General features: G+C 55.0%; 1 protein-coding gene across 1 annotated transcript in view; it reads right to left on the bottom strand.

Moving 5' to 3' along the window:
• Positions 1-21,577, bottom strand: part of ATG4B (autophagy related 4B, cysteine peptidase) — a 27,957-nt gene continuing 6,380 nt past the window's right edge. Inside the window, exons 2-13 of the mRNA XM_012661947.1 lie at positions 18,063-18,164; positions 17,841-17,912; positions 15,673-15,771; positions 15,158-15,259; positions 14,448-14,520; positions 11,419-11,498; positions 5,837-6,030; positions 4,772-4,850; positions 4,293-4,438; positions 2,662-2,718; positions 2,049-2,142; positions 1-1,396 (exon numbers count right to left, since the gene is read on the bottom strand). Of these exons, the coding sequence (XP_012517401.1) occupies positions 1,323-1,396; positions 2,049-2,142; positions 2,662-2,718; positions 4,293-4,438; positions 4,772-4,850; positions 5,837-6,030; positions 11,419-11,498; positions 14,448-14,520; positions 15,158-15,259; positions 15,673-15,771; positions 17,841-17,912; positions 18,063-18,164 (1,172 nt within the window). The 3' untranslated portion in view covers positions 1-1,322. The remainder of the gene's footprint in view (positions 1,397-2,048; positions 2,143-2,661; positions 2,719-4,292; positions 4,439-4,771; positions 4,851-5,836; positions 6,031-11,418; positions 11,499-14,447; positions 14,521-15,157; positions 15,260-15,672; positions 15,772-17,840; positions 17,913-18,062; positions 18,165-21,577) is intronic.

Consider the following 21,577-nt stretch of genomic DNA (forward strand, 5'->3'; position numbering starts at 1 on the left):
ACCTGGGGGCTGGGGCATTCTCTGCTGCCTGGCAGGTGGTCAGCGCGGCCTGGAGGGAGCTCAGGGCCTGTCTGCACGAGCAGCAGCAGATGTGTGAGGCCCCTGCAGCCCGCCAGCCCCAGCTGCCCAGACCCTCCTGTCCACGCTCCCAGTGGGAGGAAAGCCACTTTTTCAGGACAGACCAGCGTGGCTATGGCGCAGTCTGGGGCCCAGGACACCAGGGTCAAGACATGGCAGCTGCTCAGATTAGTGCTAGGGAAGGTCTGGAATCATCACCAGCTGGTGCCTGCCCCAGCCTGACTGTCCCCAACGCCACAGTGCTGGGGTGGTTGGACCCTTTTGGCCCCAAACCACCTAAAACCTCGGTGACCCGCAGGGGCACTTGTGAGCAAGGCAAGGACAGAGAAAGGCTCTCAGGTGGCAGCGTGCTCCAGCCCTGCCTCGGGCCGGTGTCACAGGCAGAGGACCCTCCCTGTCCCTGCCTGTTGCTGGAAAGCCGGTGTGACAAGCAAGCAGCAGCGCGTGGTGCGTCTGGCAACGCCGCAACCCCCAAAGTACAAGGAGCTGTGCCCTGACGGTGGCCCTCAGGACTGTTGCTCCAGAAGACGCCCCCGGGGCACGGCAGCTGCCCGCAGCCTGGCCGTCCACGCCGTGTCCTGCGCACGTTGCCATCTGTGAGCCCCCACACGCCCCACCCCTTGAACTCTGCTCCCCAACGCCAGAGAAGCCTCGCTGTGATTCCTTCAACCCGGTCTCCCACTGAGGTAGCCCTTGACAGGCCACACTGGGCAGAGGGGACACGGCCATGGCTTGCCCTGCCCAGCACAAGCTGCCCAGTCCACAGGCATGAGGCCATGGTGGCCGTCGCTCCTCATGCGCCAACCTGCAGGTCTTCTGAGACTGGCTTGGGGAGTGCCCCAGAAATTCATGTCTGTGTCGAGCAACTTCAAACAGGACTTTTAATTCCAAACCAACCACAGAACTGGCGCCCGGGAGGAAGCAGGGCTGAACCAATGCGCTACCGCAGGGCTGGCAGTGTCAGGAGGTGAACTCTCTGGAAGCTCCGGTGGGCGGCTCCCGTGGACGTGCAGGCCCTGACGAGTGCGGGCTGGGCAGTCTGACTCCGGGCGTGAGGCCTCCAGGGCAGTGTGGGCCTCCATCCACGAGCAGAGTGGGGCGGCCCGGGTGGGGCGGGGCGCGGCACTCGGCAGGCGGAGGCTGGATGATGAAACGCGGCGGCACCGGGTGTCCCGAGGCAGGGCCGGGCTCTCAGAGGCGCCCCCAGCAAGGGCCAGCGGAGGCCATCCCCCGACCCCGGGATTTCAAAGGGACAAGATTTCAAAGTCTTCATCTTCTGAGTCAAAGAATCTTTCCAGTCGCTCTACATCAGAAGAATCTAGAAGAAACAAGATATGACCTCATCAGACGTCCCTCGTGGGCTATTTTGGGGTGTGGGGTGACCGGCTGCTGGAGAAGGGACAGACTGAGCAGTGCCTGTGCGGGGCCCCGCCCAAGGGCCGCTGTGGGAGGCACAGAGGGCACTGGACCGCCCAGCACAGACAAGCGGAGCGGACTCACTCTCGCCTGCACACATGGGGCGTTCCCGGGCCAGCACGCTGGCCCCGTGGTCCATGAGGAGCAGACTCCATCCTCACCTGCCTTGGACGGTTCTTCACAGTGAGACAGAGTGTGAGGTGGGTGTGGTCAGGCCACAGGCTTCGCTGCAGGGAACTCCGGGCTCTGAGCCCACCTGCTGCCACGGTCTGCCAGGCTAGGGCTGGCTCCTCAGGCACACTGACCACTGAGGGCTCAGTGCTACCTGTGGCTGGTGGCTCCACTGCCGGATGCGTCAGCAGAGCGAGCCTGGAGCATTCCATCTCCAGAGCCCCACGGACCCTGTGGGTGCACACCCAGCACCACACACCCTGGGCAGGGGGTCCAGTGTGGGCTGAGGCTCACACAAGCCGAAGGACCAGGATCCGAGGAAGCAGGTGGCCAACGCCACTCCCCTGGGGGACCCTGCCTGGCTGTGCCATCTGCGCACTCACCTAGGGACAGGTTCAGGACATCGGGGCAGGCCAGGTGGGAAGGCTGCTGCTCCACCAGCTCGAACATAGGCAGGGCGCCTCCACGCAGCGACAGCTGTCGGCGAGACACAGCTGTGAGACGCGGCCCCCACCGCAGAGATCCCCACACCCAGAGAAGGGGGGATGCCAGCCACAGCCATGGGGAAAGCGCAGCTGTTACCCCACTTCACGGATGAGAAAATGCAGGCAAGTTTAGCAGGAACCCCACACGGTGATCGACACACAGCACACGCCTGCCCTGCTGGCAGCTGCCTGCACTCAGATCAGTCTGATCGGCAGAGGCAGAGGGTGGTGGGCTCTGTGCATCCAGCGACCAGCAGCCTTTGGAGCAAACGCAACCCAGCAGATCACCATCACGCCCTATCAACACGGCACGGAGGGGTCAGCTGGGGACCCCGTCCTCAAGTCAGCGTACGAGGTCCGTCCCCAAGGTTGTTAATCGTGACGGGCATGACGCCAGGGGACATGCCACCCTGTTCAGGCTGCATAGCAGCGTGAGGCAGGAACAAGCCTCCCTGCGTGTGTCTCTCCAGGGGGCTCAGCTCAGCTCTGGGTACAGCGGGCAGCTACAAACCTTTTTGACTTGCTGGCACCAGTCATTGAAGTCGTCCTCAGTCTTGCAGAAAAACCCCTAAAATGAAATGACTGTAAACAGAAAGCAATACACCCGCCCCCACGGTGAGCTGAGAGGCGGGGTTTCCGCTCCCACTGCCAGGTGTGCAGACGGCCCCCCGCACACAGGTGCTGGATGCACGCCAGGCTGTCCTTGCTTCTCTGGCCAGGAAGGGAGCTCCCCGGGCCCCTGAAAGCTGTACATGGCCCTCTGGACCCAGGCCCCAGCTCTCCTTGGGCTCTGTCGCTTTACTCAGCCCTGTGCCCCCTGCCTTGATTTACCCGTAAGGTGTTAGGTTGTGTGCAAGTTGTGACTGTAGTCGGGGAAGAGTGGGGAGCACTCCCTGCTCCCTGTGGCAGGGCTGGCGGGTCCGAGACTCGGCCCCGACCCAGCCTCTGCCTAGAAGCTCAGCAGCAGAGGCCACCAAGACCGCTCTGAGGACCTGCGCGGCTGCACCACACAAACAAGGAATCTCAGACTTGCGGCGGCCCTTCGAGAATCACTTGGAAAACCATTCTTATAACCGTCTGACAGTTACTAGGAATTCTAAACACTGCCAGATTTACAGATGTCAATGTGAAAAGAAAAATAAACAAGAAGGAAAACAGAAATACGAAACGGAGGGAGAAGCTCAAACTGGGCGTTCTCTCTTCTACTTTGAAGACGCTGTTCCTACTGCCCACGGCCCTGGCACGCTCTGCTGGACTGAGGAGCCCATGTGTATTCTTCTTCCTCGCGGGTGAGGACAGGAGTTGCCCACCGTGTCCCCTTTGGTCTCGGCTCCTGAAAGTTCAGGCTGCCGCTCAAATGTGGGTTGTCCCCCACACGCCGCTCCCCAGCTTGACCTCACCGTGGGAGTGCCGATCACCGTGACACACGCACTGAATTTCGGTTAGACGAGCCACTGGTGAGCACCCACCTTCCCTGTTCCTGCCACCCTGCCAGGACGCCCGGGAGGGGCCGGGAGGCGCACGGGCACGGTGCACGCTCTCGGGTGGCACCACGTCTCAGAGACTGTCTCGTCTCAGGACCAGATTTGCCTCGTTTTTTACAGACAGAGCAGCACGTCCACGACGGAGCGTCCACGGCTCAGTTATTCGCTTCCCTAGGGATGTCAGGATGGCTGTGGCCTCTTCCCCATCAGATACATTTTGAGAGTAGACAGGTCTGTATAAACCACGCCGAGAATCCCAACTATGTAATCAAAAGGGAAGAATGAGGAAGCTCATTCCTAGGGCATCACCTCCCAGACACGTTATGACAAAACCCAGACAGCCACAGAGGTGGTGCGCAGGTGGGCCGGGGGCTGCCCTGTGTGTCTGAACAGCGGGTGAGTGCGGGGACTCTCTGGCCCACTCGAAGGCCCTGAAGGCCGTGCAGGAGGCAGACGCCTGTGGGGAGGGACTTGGGTGTCTGAAGGACACTGTTCGCGCTCTTGTGCCCTTCGAATTGCAAACCACATGTGAACATAATACTTATACCAAAATGTTGAGGAAAACTATAAAAACCTGAAGGTTTTCCCTTTCATCTAAAACAGGATTTGGCACAAAATGACTCAGAACCGCCCGCAAGCTCCCACGGCCAGGACGCACCACAGCGATGGACGGGTCGAGCTCCCCGATGCTCATCCTGCAGGGCGGGTGCTGGCAGTGGAAGCTCTCGTCGGGGATGAGGCCGCCGTCCGTGAACTCCACCGCCGGCTGCGTCGTGTGGGGGTCCAGGTAGATAAGCTCCTCCCCTGGGCAAGACGAGGGAGAGGGTGGTGGGCAGGTGGCCGAGCCACGTTTCAGACCTGCCACACCATCACCTCAAAGGGACGCCGTGCTGAGACGCAGCGGGTGAGACGGGCTGGAGCCAGCATGTCGGGAGGGAGGGAGGGCGCACAGGAGGCCGCACACCTGGCGGGCACCCGGCACCCACGGGAGCACGCTGCTTTCCACTGGCTGCCCTGAGTAAAGTGGCTCCCTGGGGTTTGGGGTGAGGCGAGGGATGGGGCGCCGCTCCACAGAACACCCTCCCCTGAAGGGCCACCCGCAGGCCACAGGGACATCGCTGCGGCCCCATGACTCACCGACGTAACCGATGAAGTAGTGGGCGCTGTTGGGCTTCCCTCCGATCACCCCCAGGGACTGGGGCATCATGAAGCAGCGCTGCGGGGAGGAAGGAGGCTGCTGAGCACCCACCTGCCAACCCCACACGGGAGGATACCGCCTGGACAGCCACAACCCGGCACAGGTCCCAGGCAGGAGCCAACGGCCCCCCACCCACTGCCACAGGTGGGCCAAGGCCTGTCGAAGCCCAACTGCGTGGCACAAGAAGGCAAATGAGAAGACGTGTTCCTGAAGAACCCACCCCACCGGCTAAGGAACCCGCACCCGCAGGGCTCTGCTTCCCTGGTGGGCCTTGGGAGCATGGGGGTGGGGGCGCCGGGAGCACGGGCCTTGCAGAGGTGCGAGTGGGCGTGTGTGGACGCAAGCAGGGGTGTGGGGGAGGCAGCCCTGTCTGACGGGCTGGGAGGGGCTGCGCTGGGTCAGGTGAGAGGGGGCAGAGCTGCGTGTGGCGGCACAGGGGCCTACAGGACGGGTGGCCGGGACACCAAAGGGCGGTCAGAGGGCTGGAGGGAGGGGATGAGGTGGGCACAACTGAAGGATTTTAGTAAAAAGCAGCATTTCAATTCCACACAGAATGACCTCAAACATGACTCGCTGGTCTAAAGTTCAAGTTAACTGAAGGAAAGCGGGTTCCTCATGACACGGGAGGGGCCTCTGGATAGAGCTTTCCCAGGGAGCTCAGTGGCCCATCTGTCACCCCCAAACCCTGCCTGCAGCCCCCCTTCCTCGAAGGCCAACCCAGCCTCCACAGGGATGTCAAGCTCAAGGAAGTGTGGGGAGGGCACCAGAGCACACAGACTCCTGGGGACCCCATCGGGTTCCTGACACCTTAATCCTCATGCTCACCAACTCGGTCATCACGCCCGTGAGACCAAACCAGAGGGCCTCTCCTTGTCGGACGTGGCTCAGGTCAGGGGAACCCTCTGTGAGCTCTGTGAACGTGGCTGCTGACTCCCCGGAGAGCCAGCTGCACAAACGTGGCTGAGAACCAGGAGGGGAGCCAGGGCAAGAGACGCAGGACGCACCTTCAGCGTCTCCACGTACGCCTCGTTTATGTCTGTGAGCCCCAGGCGCAGCGGGATGAGCAGGACCAGGGGTCTCCACGGCGACAGCCTGGCGGTGACCTCCGCTCCGGCAGGGAATCCGTTGCAGTGCCGGTCGGGATCTGCGGGAAATGCGGCGGCCCCGGCACAGGGAAGGCTGGTCCTGCACAACCTTCCTAGGAGGGAAGACATGCTTGATAGGCCAAGAGAACCGGGCAGAAGTTCTCCCCGACGAAACAACGCGCCATTCTGTGACAGAAAAAGGGCATTACAAAGCCAGGTACTTAAAATACAATTCAAACCTGCATAAGAAAAATTTTGCACAATCCTGCCGCCCACAGAGAACATTTTCTACGCATACTCAATTAAAAATCTTTATTGTGAAATAAAGCACACACACAAAATTCATGTGCTCTTTAGAGGAAAGTAACAAAATGAGCACCCATGTCACCCACCGCTCTGGCCACAGACGGCTCACGCGGGTCCCCGGATCCCCTCTGGGGCCCTCCAACAAGAAGGCTTCGAGGAGTAAGGATGCTTCCTCCTCTCCTCACTTCCTGTCTGGATGCGCTGGGCAGTCAGTCGCTCAGTCAGTGGTGGAGACAGCGTGGGGCAGTCCCCGCGCCCGGCCTTGGTGTCTAAACACCACTCCCCGCTGCAAGGAAGCAGGGCAGGCAGCTGCGGAGGAGCCTGGAGCCTCTCGTTAAGGCCAGAAAGCGAGGAAGTGCTCAACGCACACACGTGACAGGAACACCTCAAAAGGCAGAGCCAGCCTGAGGGGGCCCCTGGCCAAGTGTGGGGCAATCGACCACCGAAAACGTGACGGTGACGAAACACGCCGAGGAAAAGAGCCTGTGAATCTGCTGACTCGGAAAAAGTTTCTCAAATTTAAGCAAGAAGGGGAAAGGGGCGAAAAGGAGGCTCTTCTCACGAATGCCACCTGACAAACGTGGAAAGAAAGGATGAGTTAGAGGAACCACTGTCTTCCGCCACGTATGTCATCAACAATTTGGGCCAAACTCACAATGCGTATTAGTGTCACCCTCAATTACTCATTAGTTACAAGGGAAAAGAGACACCACCTTGCTTGGGTAACCCAACAGTGTTGCTGACGACAGGTCACACCGACGCCACCGGCCGACGGTGCGCCGAGGGACACGGGGACGACGGGACACGCTGACGCCACGGGCCCTGACGGTGCGCCGAGGGACACGGGGACGACGGGACGCGCCAACGCCACGGGCCCTGACCACGCGCCGAGGGACACGGGGCCGACGGGACGCGCCGACGCCACCGGCCGACGGTGCGCCGAGGGACACAGCGACAACGGGACACGCTGACGCCACGGGCCCTGACGGTGCGCCGAGGGACGCAGGGCCGCCCAGGCTGACTCTGGGCCACGTGGTAACCCAAAGCCAGTCAGGAGGCAGCCAACAACCAGCATGTAGGACGTTCACCTGGCCTGGATGCTTGTCAACACCAGGAAAGATCCAGAGAGAAAAGGCAAGACTGTCTACACTCAAGTCGACCAGCGAGGTGTGGCCACGATCAATACACAACACTGGATCCTTCATCAGGAAAACAGACAGCCACGCGGCGAGTCCTTCCCGGGACAAGCGCCCACAACAGCAGCGACGCTGCCTTCCTGACTGTGATGCAAGGCCGTGTGGTTCTGGAGGAGGGTGTTCTCCCTCCTGGGAAAGGCTTGCTCACAAAAACAAAGCATGCACGTGTGAGAAAGCAAGTGTGTCAAAATACAGTTGGGGATCTAGGTGGAAGGTTTATGGCTATGATCCACTGAACTTATTTTTTTTGAGACACAGTCTTGCTCTGTCACCTGGGCTGGAGTGCAGTGCCGTCAACCTAGCTCACGGCAGCCTCAGACTCCTGGGTTAACTGGTCCTCCTGCCTCAGCCTCCTGCGTAGCTGGGACTACAGGCGCACACCACCACGCCCGGCTAATTTTTTCTGCTTTTGGTAGAGACAGGATCTTGCTCTCGCACAGGCTGGTCTCAAAACTCCTGAGCTCAAGCCATCCTCCTGCCTCGGCCTCCCGAAGTGCTGGGATTACAGATGTGAGCCACCCCTGGCCACGGGCTGGTGCTTTATTACTACCATAGCTCCCCCCATCTCAGGAATATGACTGGATGTGTGGCTTGGCTCCAGGGTGACACAGAGCAGGACCCCCCAGTCCTGCACTCCTGGAACTCACTGTGAGTGTGGCCTGGCGCTAGAAACGCCCTGCTGTGACTATGGCAGAACAAGCTCTGTCCCTGGCACCACCTGTGACTTTCCTGTGCTCCCTTCACATTAACTACTTCAATGTCTGCTTCTCCATCGGTTACAACAATTAAACAGAACATACACACCTCATGAAACTAGGCCCCTTCCTCAGAACTCCAAACGCTTCCTGGTAGCACCTGGTGCGGCACGAGGGGGACGCGCAGGCCAGCTCCACGGCCTTTTTCCAGAGCAGCTTGGCACGACTGCTATCGTTTGGATGCTTACAGAAGTTTCTCCTCATTTTTGCAATTTGGAAACACCACCAAGAGCAAGTATATTTAAGTCCTCTTGATAAAAAAATTGGGGGATCTTTAGCTGCAAAGACTCAACTCTCAACAACGCAGGGGAACTTTTTCCTTTTCCTTCAGCGTCGATGCTGTTCTCACCTCCAGAAAAGCTGTAACTCAAGCTCGGCTTCCAGCCGCCTTTCCTCTGACTCTCAGAGCTGCCTCAGCTAGAGACCGCTCCCCGACTCTCCCTCTGAGTACTCTTGCACTGGTGTTTAACTTTCTTTCTGGGGTCATCTGTACCCACTGCCAGACTAATGCCTTTTCCACTCTGTATTTTCTCCCCACACCTGGTGACGTTCCCACAGTCTGCTGTGGTTAGAAAGGTCCAAGTCCACCGACACTAAGGGCCAGCAGAGCCTGCTGCAGACAGCCTGCTGGCCTTCCACAGGGCCGACGGGTGGACAGGTGGGTGGACAGAGGATGGACGGTGGTGGAGAGACGGCAGTGCGGATGGTCGGGGACGTCTGGGCCTCCCCGTGCCCAGCACACGCTACCTAAAATCTGAGCGGGATCGTCGTCAGGCAGCTCTTTTGCCGGAGGAAGCACCTTTTGTGAATTTTCTGAATGTCATCAGTGTTTTCCTAACTGTTCCTTCCACAAGCAGTTCTGAGAAATCGGAAGAAAAAAGTCCTTGCTTGGCCAAGGAAATGTTTCTCCAGCTTTTGCCGTGCTGACTTCTCTCCTAGGCCTGCTGCCTTGGGCAACTTTTAACACTGGGATGGGGGAGCAGCCCCTTCCTGTCTTTCCTGGAGGCCTCCCTGCCTCTCTCCTGGGGCTCCTGAGGCCAGAGGCAATGGGTATGGGCCCTACAGAATAACCTGCAGTAACCCTCGCCAGGCTGACTGCACTTGGGGCCTGCTCGTCAGCCTCACTGTCCTGGCTGGTTGTGTTTTGATGCTATTCTTCCTAAACGCGGGTGTCTCATCTGCCACTTGTTCCTGAGACGAGTAGGGTCCTTGCTGACTAGGGCAGGGGAGGGTGATGTCTGCAGTGAGACCGAGCTGACCACGGCCAGGCAGCTTCCCACATGTCCCCTTGGAGCTGTTAAAAATGCAGACTCAGGGCTGGACGTATGGCTCACGCCTGTAATCCGAGCACTTTGCAAGGCTGAGGCAGAAGAATTGTTTGAGACCAGGAGTTGGAGACAAGCCTAGGCAGCAGAGTGAAACATTATCTTTACCAAAAATAGAAAAATTAGCTGGGCGTGGTGGTGGCACCTGCAGTCCCAGGTACTCAGGAGCTGAGGCAGGAGGATCGCTGGAGCCCAGGAGTTGGAGGCTGCAACGAGCTCCGATGATGCCACTGCACTCCAGCCTAGGCAACAGAGCGAGACCCCAGTCCCCCCCAAAAAAAAAGCAGACTGAGGTTCATCCCCAGGACCTGACCCACCTCCTCCTCGACAAGTCACGGTTCCATCGGTACAGCTCCGGACGACCCCAGGACTCCAGAAGAGACTGGACCTGGGGTCCAAATGCAGTCAAGCTGCCCCCACCACAGCTCCCACCGGTGCCACGTGCACCCAGTGGGGGGACTCTGGAGCCTGTCCCTCGCCCCTTCCCGCCATCGCACCCGGCAGCCAGCCTCCCTAGTCTAAAGCCAGGGGTGAAGTGTGACTGGCTTAGACCCTGAGGGTGGGTGAAGGATCATGGGGTAGGTGATTTTTCCAACACCCGGGGGAGGGACAGTGCAGGGAGAAGTTAGGGTACAGTATACAGTACATCGTGTAGACAGTTAATAAGGCGGTTATAATGTTTTCATTGCCAGGAGAAAATGCTTGCAATACTATGTAAGTTTCTGAAAAGCATGGAAAAGTATGCTTTTCAAAGCATGGAAGAAAGTACGTCAAGATAAAGTAAGAGTTATTTCTAAGTGGTAAAGTTAGTGTTTTCTTTCTTTGCACTTTTCCTTAGTTCCCAACATTTTACAAAAATTTAAAGAAATAGAATGGAGGGAGAAGGCAGAAAGAACTACACGCCCTTCTTTTATGGTCCCCGGTTCAACTCGGGGAACAGAATTACTAAAGGAAAGTGCACTACGGCGAAGAGTTTCAAGCTGCAGAGGTCAGTGCTGCTCTGGGTTGGAACGTGGCGTCCCTGCGCCCTCCGGACATGTGCCACAACACCCCAGAAAGGCCAGGGGGTGAAGAAACGGGGTAGAGAGGCCCATCACTCTGGCAGGGAAGTCACACGTCTGCAGCCCAGCGGGCACACACGTGGCAGCACTCCACACCCGCGGTCACCTGGCAAGACCCACCTTCCACTGCAAACCCAGGCTCTCTTAGGGAGTCTCTCGATTTGCTCTTTCTTAAGTAAAATGGATTCAAGGCAACAGGCTACATGTAGAACTTCGATGAAACTGGGGTTGAAGCAGCTTTGAGAAATTCTCTGGGAAAAAGGTGCTGCTGAACGTGCTGGGGCAGCCAGCAGCGTCCGTCAGTCTGGCTGTGTCTTGGCATGCGAGATATGAATTTGGAACTCATTCAATGGGCCACTTGTTAAAACTGAGCCATCATTTTCTTCCTACACACGACCTTTAGCATGCCTGGGTTCCTTCAGGTTTCTAGCGGACCTTTCTTCCAAAAAGCTGAACAATGTTCTTCCTTCATGATACACCTTTGTTGGAGATGACGTAGCTAAAGAGTAGTTCTGCATTTCTTTGTGGTACATTAACGCATACAAAGGAATTTAACCAGAATTCCTGCATGAATGTAGCTAAATGCTTTATTAGTTGGAATGAAGACACAAAATGACATGGGGTACTAAGTAACTCACCTCTGTAGAGAATCTGGGCCCTGCTCTCTTAGCCTGGTCTGCACGGCGGGAGAATGAGGTCGCCAGGTGTCTGGCGTGCCCCCGGGCTCGCAGAGCATCAGCACTGCTCCAGGAGACTGACCACACTCTCGCTGAGGCCCCTTTGTGGGCTCAGCCCAGGAAGAACATGGGTCACCCACAACTCCTGCTTTCTTGTCAAGCGAAGCTCTGAACCACTTACTGATTTCCTCCATCACCACGGTGTTGTCCATCGCTATGTGAACTGCCAAGGAGCTCCACGTGTCGAAGACAGCAAGCTTCCTACGGAAAGTGGGAGGAGAACATGCCCGTAAGCTTTTTTACGACCCGAATATATTTCATCTGACTGCGACGACTGCAGGACAGAGCGCTGCAGCGTCGGAGCTGCTTCTCAGACGAGAAAGACCAAGACTCAGAAGGTCGAGGGGGACATCCAAGGCCACAGATGGGAAGAAAGCTGAGGCTGGAACCTGTTTCTTCTCACCCAGGCCTGGTGTTCCTTCCAGCCCCCAGCTGCACGTACAGAGAGTGCACGACAGGCTCACGTGCGGCACAGTTCCTGATCTCGTCGACACACAGAGGCAGGACTAGAACGTGAGCCCAGTCCTTGGATACTGTCTCTCCGGGCACAGTGGTGCGAGCCTATAATCCCTGCTACTTGGGAGGGAGACTGAGGCAGGAGGGTCACTTGAGCCCAGGTATTTGAGACTAGCCTGGGCAACACAGAGAGACCCTGTCTTAAAAATATGTAAATAAGAAAAGAAAATCTCATCACCAGGAAATAAAGGGAAACTTTTTTTTTTTTTAATTAAAAACAACTTTGAGGCAGGCCTAGCCTAACCTTATTACGCATGCACACTCCCTCAGCCCCTCAGCCCCTGCTCTGGTCTCCCCCTGCACCAAACACCCTGAACTAACAACCAAGGAGTTCGGTCCTTGCAGAGAACGTGCAGCCCAGCAAGAGCACCACCGTAAACGACCACGAGCAGGAACTGTGGACAGAGGTGCAGTTTTGAGGAAGAGCAGACTCTGTAGCCAAAGCCAACGGGACTCTAATCCTGGGTGCTGTGGAGGTGGGGTCAGAGGATGTAAATAAAAGTGAAAGAACAGAAGAGCAAGGAGGAATGTTCCAGACATAGGCACAGCTCCTGCCAAGGCCCAAAGATAGCGAGGACCGGCATGTCTGGGGACAGAATGAGGGACTTGTGCCTGGGGGACATCGGGCGACCACGCAGAGACCTTCCTGAGGGGAGCCCAAAGCAGCTGCCACGAGAACAGCCTGTTCCACTGACCGCCTCCCGCTCTCTGCGGCCCGCTCGCTGCGCGGAGGACACGCTGACATGCCCGAGGCTGGCATTCCAGGGGCGGCAGACAGAAGGAACCATGCAGGGCAGGTCCTGAGTGCTACACAGAACACAGCAGGGGCCGGGGGCCACCACGAGGGTGCTGGGGAGATGCCAGGCCAAGGGCGCAGCACACGTCCAAGGAACACAAGGTGTGTTGCGCCGGGGAGGCCAGACAGTGCACACCTGTTGCGAGTCAGCTGGGAAGTGCCAGGACTGCTCGGGGCACAGGAGCGATGGCCGACACGTTTTATAAAAATGGCTCTGCTGCCACTTGAAAACGAGGCTTCAGGATGGCAAAGAGAGAAGACCCACAAGAAGACAAGAAATGGGCGTGGACCAGGGTGGGGAGCGAAGAGATCCTTCCCGACGGGCGTGTTGAAAGAGAGGACTCTAGAAAGAGCCCAGATGTTGACCTGAGTGCCTGGAAGGGTGTCTGAGGGGCTTCGAGTGGGGACATGGAGCAGGCAGAGGCACAAGGCAGGATTGGGAGCAAAAGTCTCAGCTGGTGACAGACCTGGGAGTTGTTGGCCCTCAGCCTATCAGGGAAGAGGCCCTGAGCGGGCAAGACGTGGGGGCACCAGCCCAGAACCGCCCCCCAGAAACGTGGGGGTGCCAGGGCACGCAGCCAGACACGTGGACTGAAAAGTGGCGAGTGACCTGAAACCACCCTGGGTTCCCAGCAATTGCAGGAAGAGCCATTTCAGAGGACTTCATGGTGGTGGGCAGGAGTGGGGGACGCAAACACCTTACGGCTACGGACCCCAACACCCCGGGCCACACAGCAGGAGGTGAGCAAGTGAAATTTCATCTGTATTTACAGCTTTTCCCCATTGCTCGCACCACCGCCTGTCAGATCAGTGGCATCAGACTCACAGGAGAACCTACTGTAAACTGCGCGTGGAGCCATCTACGCTGCGGCTCCTTGTGAGACTCTGCCGCCTGGTGATCTGAGGTGGAGCTGGGACGGTGATGCTAGCGCTAATCTGATCAACACAGATTATCATTAGCAGAGAGGTTTGACTGCACAGAGACCATAATAAATCAACTGCTTGCAGACTCACGTCAAAACCCTATCAGTGAGTGGCAAGTGACAATATAATAATAACAGAAATAAAATGCACAATAAACATGATGCGCTTCAATCATCCCAAAACCACCACTCCCCGCCTGTCGGTGGAAAAATTGTCTTCCATGAAACTGGTCCCTGGTGCCAAAAAGGTTGGGGAACCGCTGCCTTACGGAACAAGTGAGGTGAGAGAGGAAGGGGGTGCAGGTGAAGCTTTCCAACATCAATCACGTGGGGAAGGGACGACAAGAGGTGGGGTCCAGGCAGACCCCAACGAGGCAGGCAGGGAGGGAGGGAGGTTACAGCGGAGTTGCAAGGACCGTGGGGAAGAGGGTCAGAACACCAGGGGACACCAGCTCTGATACGCGGGCAGAGGTGGAAGGGCCGCGGCGCCTGCATGGATGGCTGCCCTTCCCCACAAACTGCAATGGCCAGACCAGTTCCACCTTCCCACAGCCTCAGAAGCCACCGCTACAGAGGGACCCATGAGATAGATGAGGACCTGAACCAATGGCTGTGACCGGATTAAGGGGCTCATTTTACTGGAAAACACAAGTGCTGACGCACAAGGCCTCGGCCTGCTCACCTCTGAGGAACTTCCCGAGGGCCCTTAAGAACAGGGACCTCTTCTTTTCTTTTTTTTTTTTTATTTCAGCATATAATGGGGGTACAGATGTTTAGGTTACGTATGTTGCCCTTGCTCCCCCTCTCCCCTACCTCTTATTTTCTTTAGCAATCAAGGCTCAAGGAGAATTTAAACCCCCAAGGAACACTCACGCTGTCCCCAAAGAAACAGAAGGGTTGAAGCTCAGTACATACCTGAGGACCTGGGCGACGGTGTTCGGCCCGTACCACTGGCCTATAGACTTGCCTTCACCGACTCCCATTTGTGCTGCAGGGAACAGACCTGGATTAGTGACACACATTCTGCCCCAGTCAGCCCACCGGTCCCCATCCCCTGCCTCTGGTGGCAAGTGGCACCAGGAAACACTTCTCAGAAGGCCTGGCCAGCCACACCCTAACCTGCCTCCAGACAGAGGGATGAGCCAACAAGATGCAGGGACACCTCCTCTAATAGGGAGTCACGAAAGGGACAGACAACATCCCAAGGTTTGTCCTTCATTAAGAACTTAAACAAGGGGGGAACTGAGGAAATGAAATGATCTATGTGTAAGTCACTTGGGACTATACTTTCACTTCCTTCTGTAAGTGAGGATGTAATGCTCAAAAGCTGGGCTTGCCTGGAACAAAGGCCCGCTGGGCTTCACTGCCTGCTCTTCAGTCTGAGCACTCGGATACGCTGACAAGGCACAGAAGGCCTCACAGGCGGCGGGGGTGGGGGAAGGGGGAGCGAGGCCCGGGGTCTGAGCTGGCACTGGACCACCCGCAGCAGCCCCCCGGCAGTCAGAGGCCAGTGTGACCTGCAACCTCGTGCTGCACACACCACAATACCAGAAGAGCTCTCCGGGAAGCCCCATGCCTCTGCCCTTTCTCAACGCCCAGGACGGGCACACTGCGCAGTCTCCCACCTATCTGGTGAATGGAGTAGTAACTGTCCTTCCTGTCAAGGAAAGCGTTGAGGACGCTGAAGTAGCTGTCTGGCTGCCTCTTCCGCTGGGTCCACCTCCAATCTATTGGAAAAAATACAGGTCAGTCCTACCATAAACAGGAGAAACAAGTCTTCACTTTTAACAAAACACTCAAGATACAGATGGTATCCAAGCCTTTTTTGAGTCTTTCTAAAGTTAAAAGCCAAATTCTCCAGGATTTCAAATATGCATATGCCAAGTCATCAAAACAAATCCATACAAAAAGCAGAAAACAGTTTCAGTGGTTTAAAGGTAATTTCTAAAAAATAAACACTTACCAGCATTCTTTAAAGTCAGATTTTTAATCAATAAATAAAAATGGGTCATTACTCAGGGAAACCCCAGACTCTAATCTGTGTTTTACCCATGAAGTGCTTGAAACAACCCTTCCCCTTGGTCCTCTTTGCTTCCTAAGAACACTGTGGCCGCGCGCCCGCCCCGTGGCCGTGACTCACCTCGACCTAAGTGCCGGCACACCAGGGCCTGGGCGAAGATCATCTGTCCACACCGCAGCATGCAGCCCCAGCCCGTGTCCGAGGTGGGGCCCGTTCCCCCTATCGTGGCAGAGAGACAGTGCTCGTGGTCAGACGGCCCAATAGAGGCCAAGAGCCCACCAGCAGGAAGCACTGGTCGGCCCCACGCCGAGGCACCGACACCGCCGTCCATCGGCTCTGCCTCTGAGGACTCAGTAACGCCATGGCCCCATTTGCTGGGGAGTGAAGCATCCTGATGGCCTCCTCAAAATGGACAGAACACGCAGGCAAGTCAGCCACGGAGCAACAGGAATGTCTGGCAGACACACAGAAAGATGCTGACCCTCATGAGTGATCCAGAAAATGCAAAGTTAAACAATTAGAATCATTTTCCAACTGCCAGAAAGGCAAAGATCCAAAGGCACTCGTGTTGCTGAGAGTGCGGGCAGGGCCACGCTGAGCGGTCAGCGACTCAGCCCTCCAAATGCACACCTGGGCCCGGCCACCTCGCTCACTGGGGCCCAGACAGACAGAGGGTGCGCACTGTGGAACCATGTGTAAGGCGGCAGACCTTTGGGAAACGCCCTGCCAGCCGACAGCAGGAGTCCAGTGCCTCGGTGCTGTGCAGCCTGCACAGGGGAGCAGGAGACCACCCGTGTAGGCGAGAGGCCGGGTGACCGCACATTGTGTGAGGAGCAGGATTCAGGGGTCGGGCCACGAGGGTTGCAGTCCTGGCCCACCCTTTACCCATCTCCAAGTCCCTGGCACCTCCTCCCACACGTAGGGGAAAACAACGAACACTACCTCTTGGGGCGCGCATGCACGCGCGCGCACACACACACACACACACACACACACACACACACGCACACCCATCAGCAGCGCCTGTCATTACCTGTCATTACCCTCCCTTCACTTCTGACAAAAACAAACCATTTCTCAGAGCCAAGCGCAGTAGGCCCTGCTACTTGGGAGGCTGAGGCAGGAGGATTGCTTAAGCCCAGGAGTTCGAGGTCAGCCTGGGCAACATAGCAAGACTCCCATCTCTTAAGAAAAAAATTAAAAAATTATTAATTTAAAAAACCCACCAAATCATCTCTGCAGAGATATGGAAGGGAACGCACCACACTCGGCCTCTAGAACCACGATGGGCTGCTTCATCCGCATTGGCAGCTCCTCCACAATGCCTCTGCCAAGGTACAGCTTCTCTCTAGCCCTGTTTTCCCGCCTAGCACCCTGGCAGAGTTGTTTCGAAGAAGACAGAGGCTGGGAACTAACCTGCATCCAGGGCTGAGCAGGGGCAGGCTCAGAGCAGGTATGAAGTAAGTATCTGCGGAATGAACAACTATTTCCAGGGCACACCTGCCAAACAGTGCCATTAAATGTCAACCTAAAGGGATGAGCATCTTCTCTCCCTACATTTCAGTGGTTCTCAGATGTCAAGCCGTTGTGGCTATTTTACTTCCACTTCACTTTGGAGAAGGAATGAAACCACATCTAGGAGAAGAACCGAAAAGCATGACTCAGCCACTGGGGAGGTGCAGAGTCAGCCTGGTCCCCATCCTCTGACCACCCCCAGCGTATACAACGATGAGGAATCTTGTTAAAGGAATGCACCTTAGTGTTAAGGAACGACATGTCAATTACCTTGCCCTTCAAATCTCCCCACAGCTAAGTATGGAACATACTAGAAAAGATGGATAGAAAACAGCTTCTAAACATTCTTGACCTACAGTAAGAAACACATCGTACAGCCGTGACCCAGGACATACACTCGGATACGTAAACTGAAACTAAAATCTCCTGAGCAACGTGCTGTCTTGCCAGGGCAAATACATTCTGCTTCATATTTTGTTCTGTTCTACAGTTTAAAAAGTGTTAGTCACGACCCGTGATATTGATTTCAGGTCCAGTAATAAGCTGTGACTTGCAATTGAAAAAACACTGCCCGAGGTAGAATCAGGAGCCTGGGTTTGGATTCTAGCTCTGCCACTACCAGGAGTGAGACCTCAGCCGATTAACTGAGCCACGGTTGCTGTGAGGATTAAAACAAAATATCTGGCATAGTGAAGTCAAAACTAAGCATGAATTTTCCACCTTCTTAACACAGGTATATTTTGCTACACATTGTAACAAAATGGGATACTTACCAATGGCTGGAAAGTTTTTCCTGTATGTAAACCAAAGTCTAGATGCCACATCAGACAAGATCTCGTCCTTTTCTGGAGGTTGTTTAAAAGAAGAAAACACACACACAATGCCTTAAGTTCATAAGTCACATGTTACAGAAGAGTTGGCAGAAAACTATCATCACAAAATGCTTTTTGCAGACTGAGCAGTCAGAGCAGAGTGGGCTCCAACATGGCTGATACCTGTGAAAATGCTGTATTTTCTACCCAGTATCCAAACGGGCTCTGAGGTCTCAGGGAAATCCTCAAATTCAGCAAAGCGGAGAGTGTCGTAGGTCAGAGTAGCTGTTGAAATCAAAGACATCCATCCATCAGACTTTTATAATTTCATAAAATAATATCAAAAGACATCATTTATGGCATTTCTATATTTGTTTGTTGGTAGAGACAAGGTCTTACTATGTTGCCCAGACTGGTTTTGAACTCCTGGCCTCAAGTGATCCTCCTCCCTTGGCCTCCTAATGTGCTGGGATTACAGGCGTGAGCCACTGCCCCAGCCCATAAGCATTTCTGTACTAAAGGAGAGCATGAGCGTAAATTCTTGCAACAAACGGCACACCCTGTGTTCTTAGTGCTACCACGACAACATCACTGCTGAAGCAAACGCACGTGAACACACAAGAGGGCCTGTCAGGTAGCTGCTCTGCCAGGGTGTGGGGGTGGGGAGGTGGGCCTGTACCCCACTTCCTCAGCCTTACAGATCCTAAGCCGCTGAGTCAGTGTCCAGCAGCTGACACAAGGGTGAGAGACCAAGTCAGAGCCAACCCAAGGAAAGAAAGGAAAAAAAAAGCCACCTGATCCAAGCACTTAATTGTTTTAGACTTAAAATGTTTAAAACCCAGAAGACAAAAAATGAAATAAAATCATTCCCTTCATCTTTGTTGGTGAGGGAAGCCACAGAACAAACGAACATGGAGCAAGCATCCGTGTGTCCTGAGGTTTGCAGATGTCACCATGGCAGCAGGTTCGGAGGCTGTGATGAAGGCAGATGCTTCAGGGGCAAGAAATACTGAGCTTCCAAAGACTGGTGGTTACGGCCCACCCCAATTTCCTGGTTAGGAGCAGATAGCTGTAGAGGGATGGGGTGCTACTCCTGGGTGTGCACTAACTCCTAGAAACTAAGAGGTGAACCCCTCTGCAAAGTCCCCAAAGGTGCCTGGGTGCCAGGAGGCCCAGAGATCCAGGCCTGGAACCTGCGTTCACTTCAATGGTGCACAGCCCCGCTTTCTAAGGAGGCTGCAGAGCCAGGCTGCCCATCTGCCATGCTGATGAGACCTGAGTGCCATCTTACGCTGTACTGCCTCAATTATGAAACTAGAGAGGCCCAGTGCCCTCTTGTCTACAGAAACCTGGGGGGTTCCACACTGTCCCAAAAGGCGGCGCCAGCCTGCAGCAGGAAATGCGGCCCAGTGCCGGCAAAGGGGGAGATGCACGCAGCGCACTAAGGCGTGGCCTCAAGGGCAAAGGCATCTATCTCTTCAGTGAAGTTTGAACACAGTCTCATCTGCCACCTCTCCGGATGGACGTAGCCCAATCACTCATCTTTCACCTGCAACTTCATGGATATCTTTTAAAAACTAAAGACGTTACATGAACTTCTGCCGCATCTAAATTTATTTTTTGACAATACACCCACCTTTCAGTAAGAATGATGGATACTAATTATAAGAAATACACAAATCACCCGAAGCCTCATCACCGAGCAGGGAATCTCTTTCCAGAGTCTTTGTGCATAGGCCTGTGCACGCGACCTCACACAGACACATGAAATGATACCACACTGTGGTTTCCCCACCTTTATCCTTCACAATGGGACCATCATTCCACACGAACGTAGCTCTCCATCAGCTCTCTAATGTTCTCAAAGCATCCCGCTGTACCGAAGTTGGTAACTAACTTAAGCGCCCTGTTGAGAGCATTCCTAGTTATTCCCCACCATAGACTGCCAGCTCGTGTCGCTGCGGGTGTTTCCGTGCTGTGCACAGTCCCCTTGGCAGGGTGCTGGCTCTGGCCTCCGGCAGTCAAGAGTTCAAATCCCAGCTCAGGTACTCTCAGGCAGTGGGTTCCTGGGTTACTTACTTAGTTACTAAGTGTGGATGTTCCCTGACCCATATGGTGGGGTAAGAGGACAGCCTTGCTGTGATATCTCCAGAAACACTCCTCATTAGGTGCAGACAAAAGGGCTCCAATGTCAGCTGGTGTCATTAACCGAGGACGCCACAGTCAAAGGCACACACATTTTACTGCCCCCAAAGGCTTAACCGGATGCAGCCTGTTCCCAGTCTCAGGGTCGGGAAGTACTTGCAAGTGTTTCCAGCAGCAGAGGCAGGAGGAACACGTCCACAATGCCTGACGGCCCGGTGTTCACCGTCTAAAGAACCCTCAGCTGCTGGGGACCGAGGCCCAGCTCCGCCCTTTTCCTAGAGCGGTCAAAGCCAGTACACCTTGGAAGGGTTTCAAACATCAGCAGAACATTCCAACAGCAACAAAATTGGGATTACTGTCCTGCAGTGTTGTAAATTGAAATAAGATGGGTGTTTGCATCCTTTTTTCTTGAGAATAGACTTTCTGGATTTGAGTCTGTATATTGCATGAAGGCTGGAGGCCAGAGAGCAGTAGTGATTTCTATTCCCACCTTGGCATATACATCTTTTAAGGTACTGCAGAGCTAAAATGAGCAATTTGGATAAGTATCTCTTTGTAGAACCCAACATAACTTGAAAATATCATTAAGTCGAAAATGCATTTAATATACCCAACCTGTCAAATATCGTATTAATAGCTTAGACAAGTCTACCTTAAATGTGCTCAGAACAGTTACACTAGCCTACAACTGGGCAAAGTGATCTGGCCACGCGGTGCGCGCAGAGCGTAAGTTGTTTATCCTCGTGATTCCTGTCTGACTAGGAGCTGCCAAGCATCCCAAGAGTATTGTAGAGCATATCCTTGGCCTAGGAAAAGATCAAAATTCAATATTTGAGCCAGGTGCGGTGGCTTGCGCCTGTAATCCTAGCACTTCGGGAGGCTGAGGCAGGAGGATCGCTTGAGCTCAGGAGTTCTAGACCAGCCTAAGCAAGAGCGAGACCCCATCTGTAGAAGACATAGAAAAATTAGCTGAGTGTGGGGCACACACCTGTAGTGCCAGCTACTTGGGAGGCTGAGGCAGGAGGATCGCTGGAGCTCAGGACTTTGAGGTTGCAGGGAGCTATGACGATGTCACTGCACTCCAGCCTGGGAAACAGAGCAAGGCTGTCTCAAAAAATTAAATAAATAAATTCAAAATTTGAAGTATGTTTCTACTGAACATGTATCACTTTCATACCATCGTAAAGTTAAAAACTGTTAAGTAGAACCATTGTAAGCTGGGGACCATGTATATTTCAGAGGCATGTGGCACATGTTGTTAGGACAAGGATCACATCATTGAATTGTTAAGTCTGTAGTATCAGAATCTGGATATTAAGAAACTTATTTTTTTTTTTTTGAGACAGAGTCTCACTCTGTTGCCCGGGCTCGAGTGCCGTGGCATTGGCCTAGGTCACTGCAACCTCAAAATCCTGGGCTCAAGCAATCCTCCTGCCTCAGCCTCCCAAGTAGCTGGGACTGCAGGCATACAACAGCACCATGCTCGGCTAATTTTTTCTATATAGCTTTAGTTGTCCCGCTAATTTCTTTCTATTTTTAGTAGAGACGGGGTC

This window comes from Propithecus coquereli, unplaced genomic scaffold (genome assembly GCF_000956105.1).
Source record: "Propithecus coquereli isolate 6110/MARCELLA unplaced genomic scaffold, Pcoq_1.0 Scaffold743, whole genome shotgun sequence".
Taxonomy (NCBI): Eukaryota; Metazoa; Chordata; class Mammalia; order Primates; family Indriidae; genus Propithecus; species Propithecus coquereli.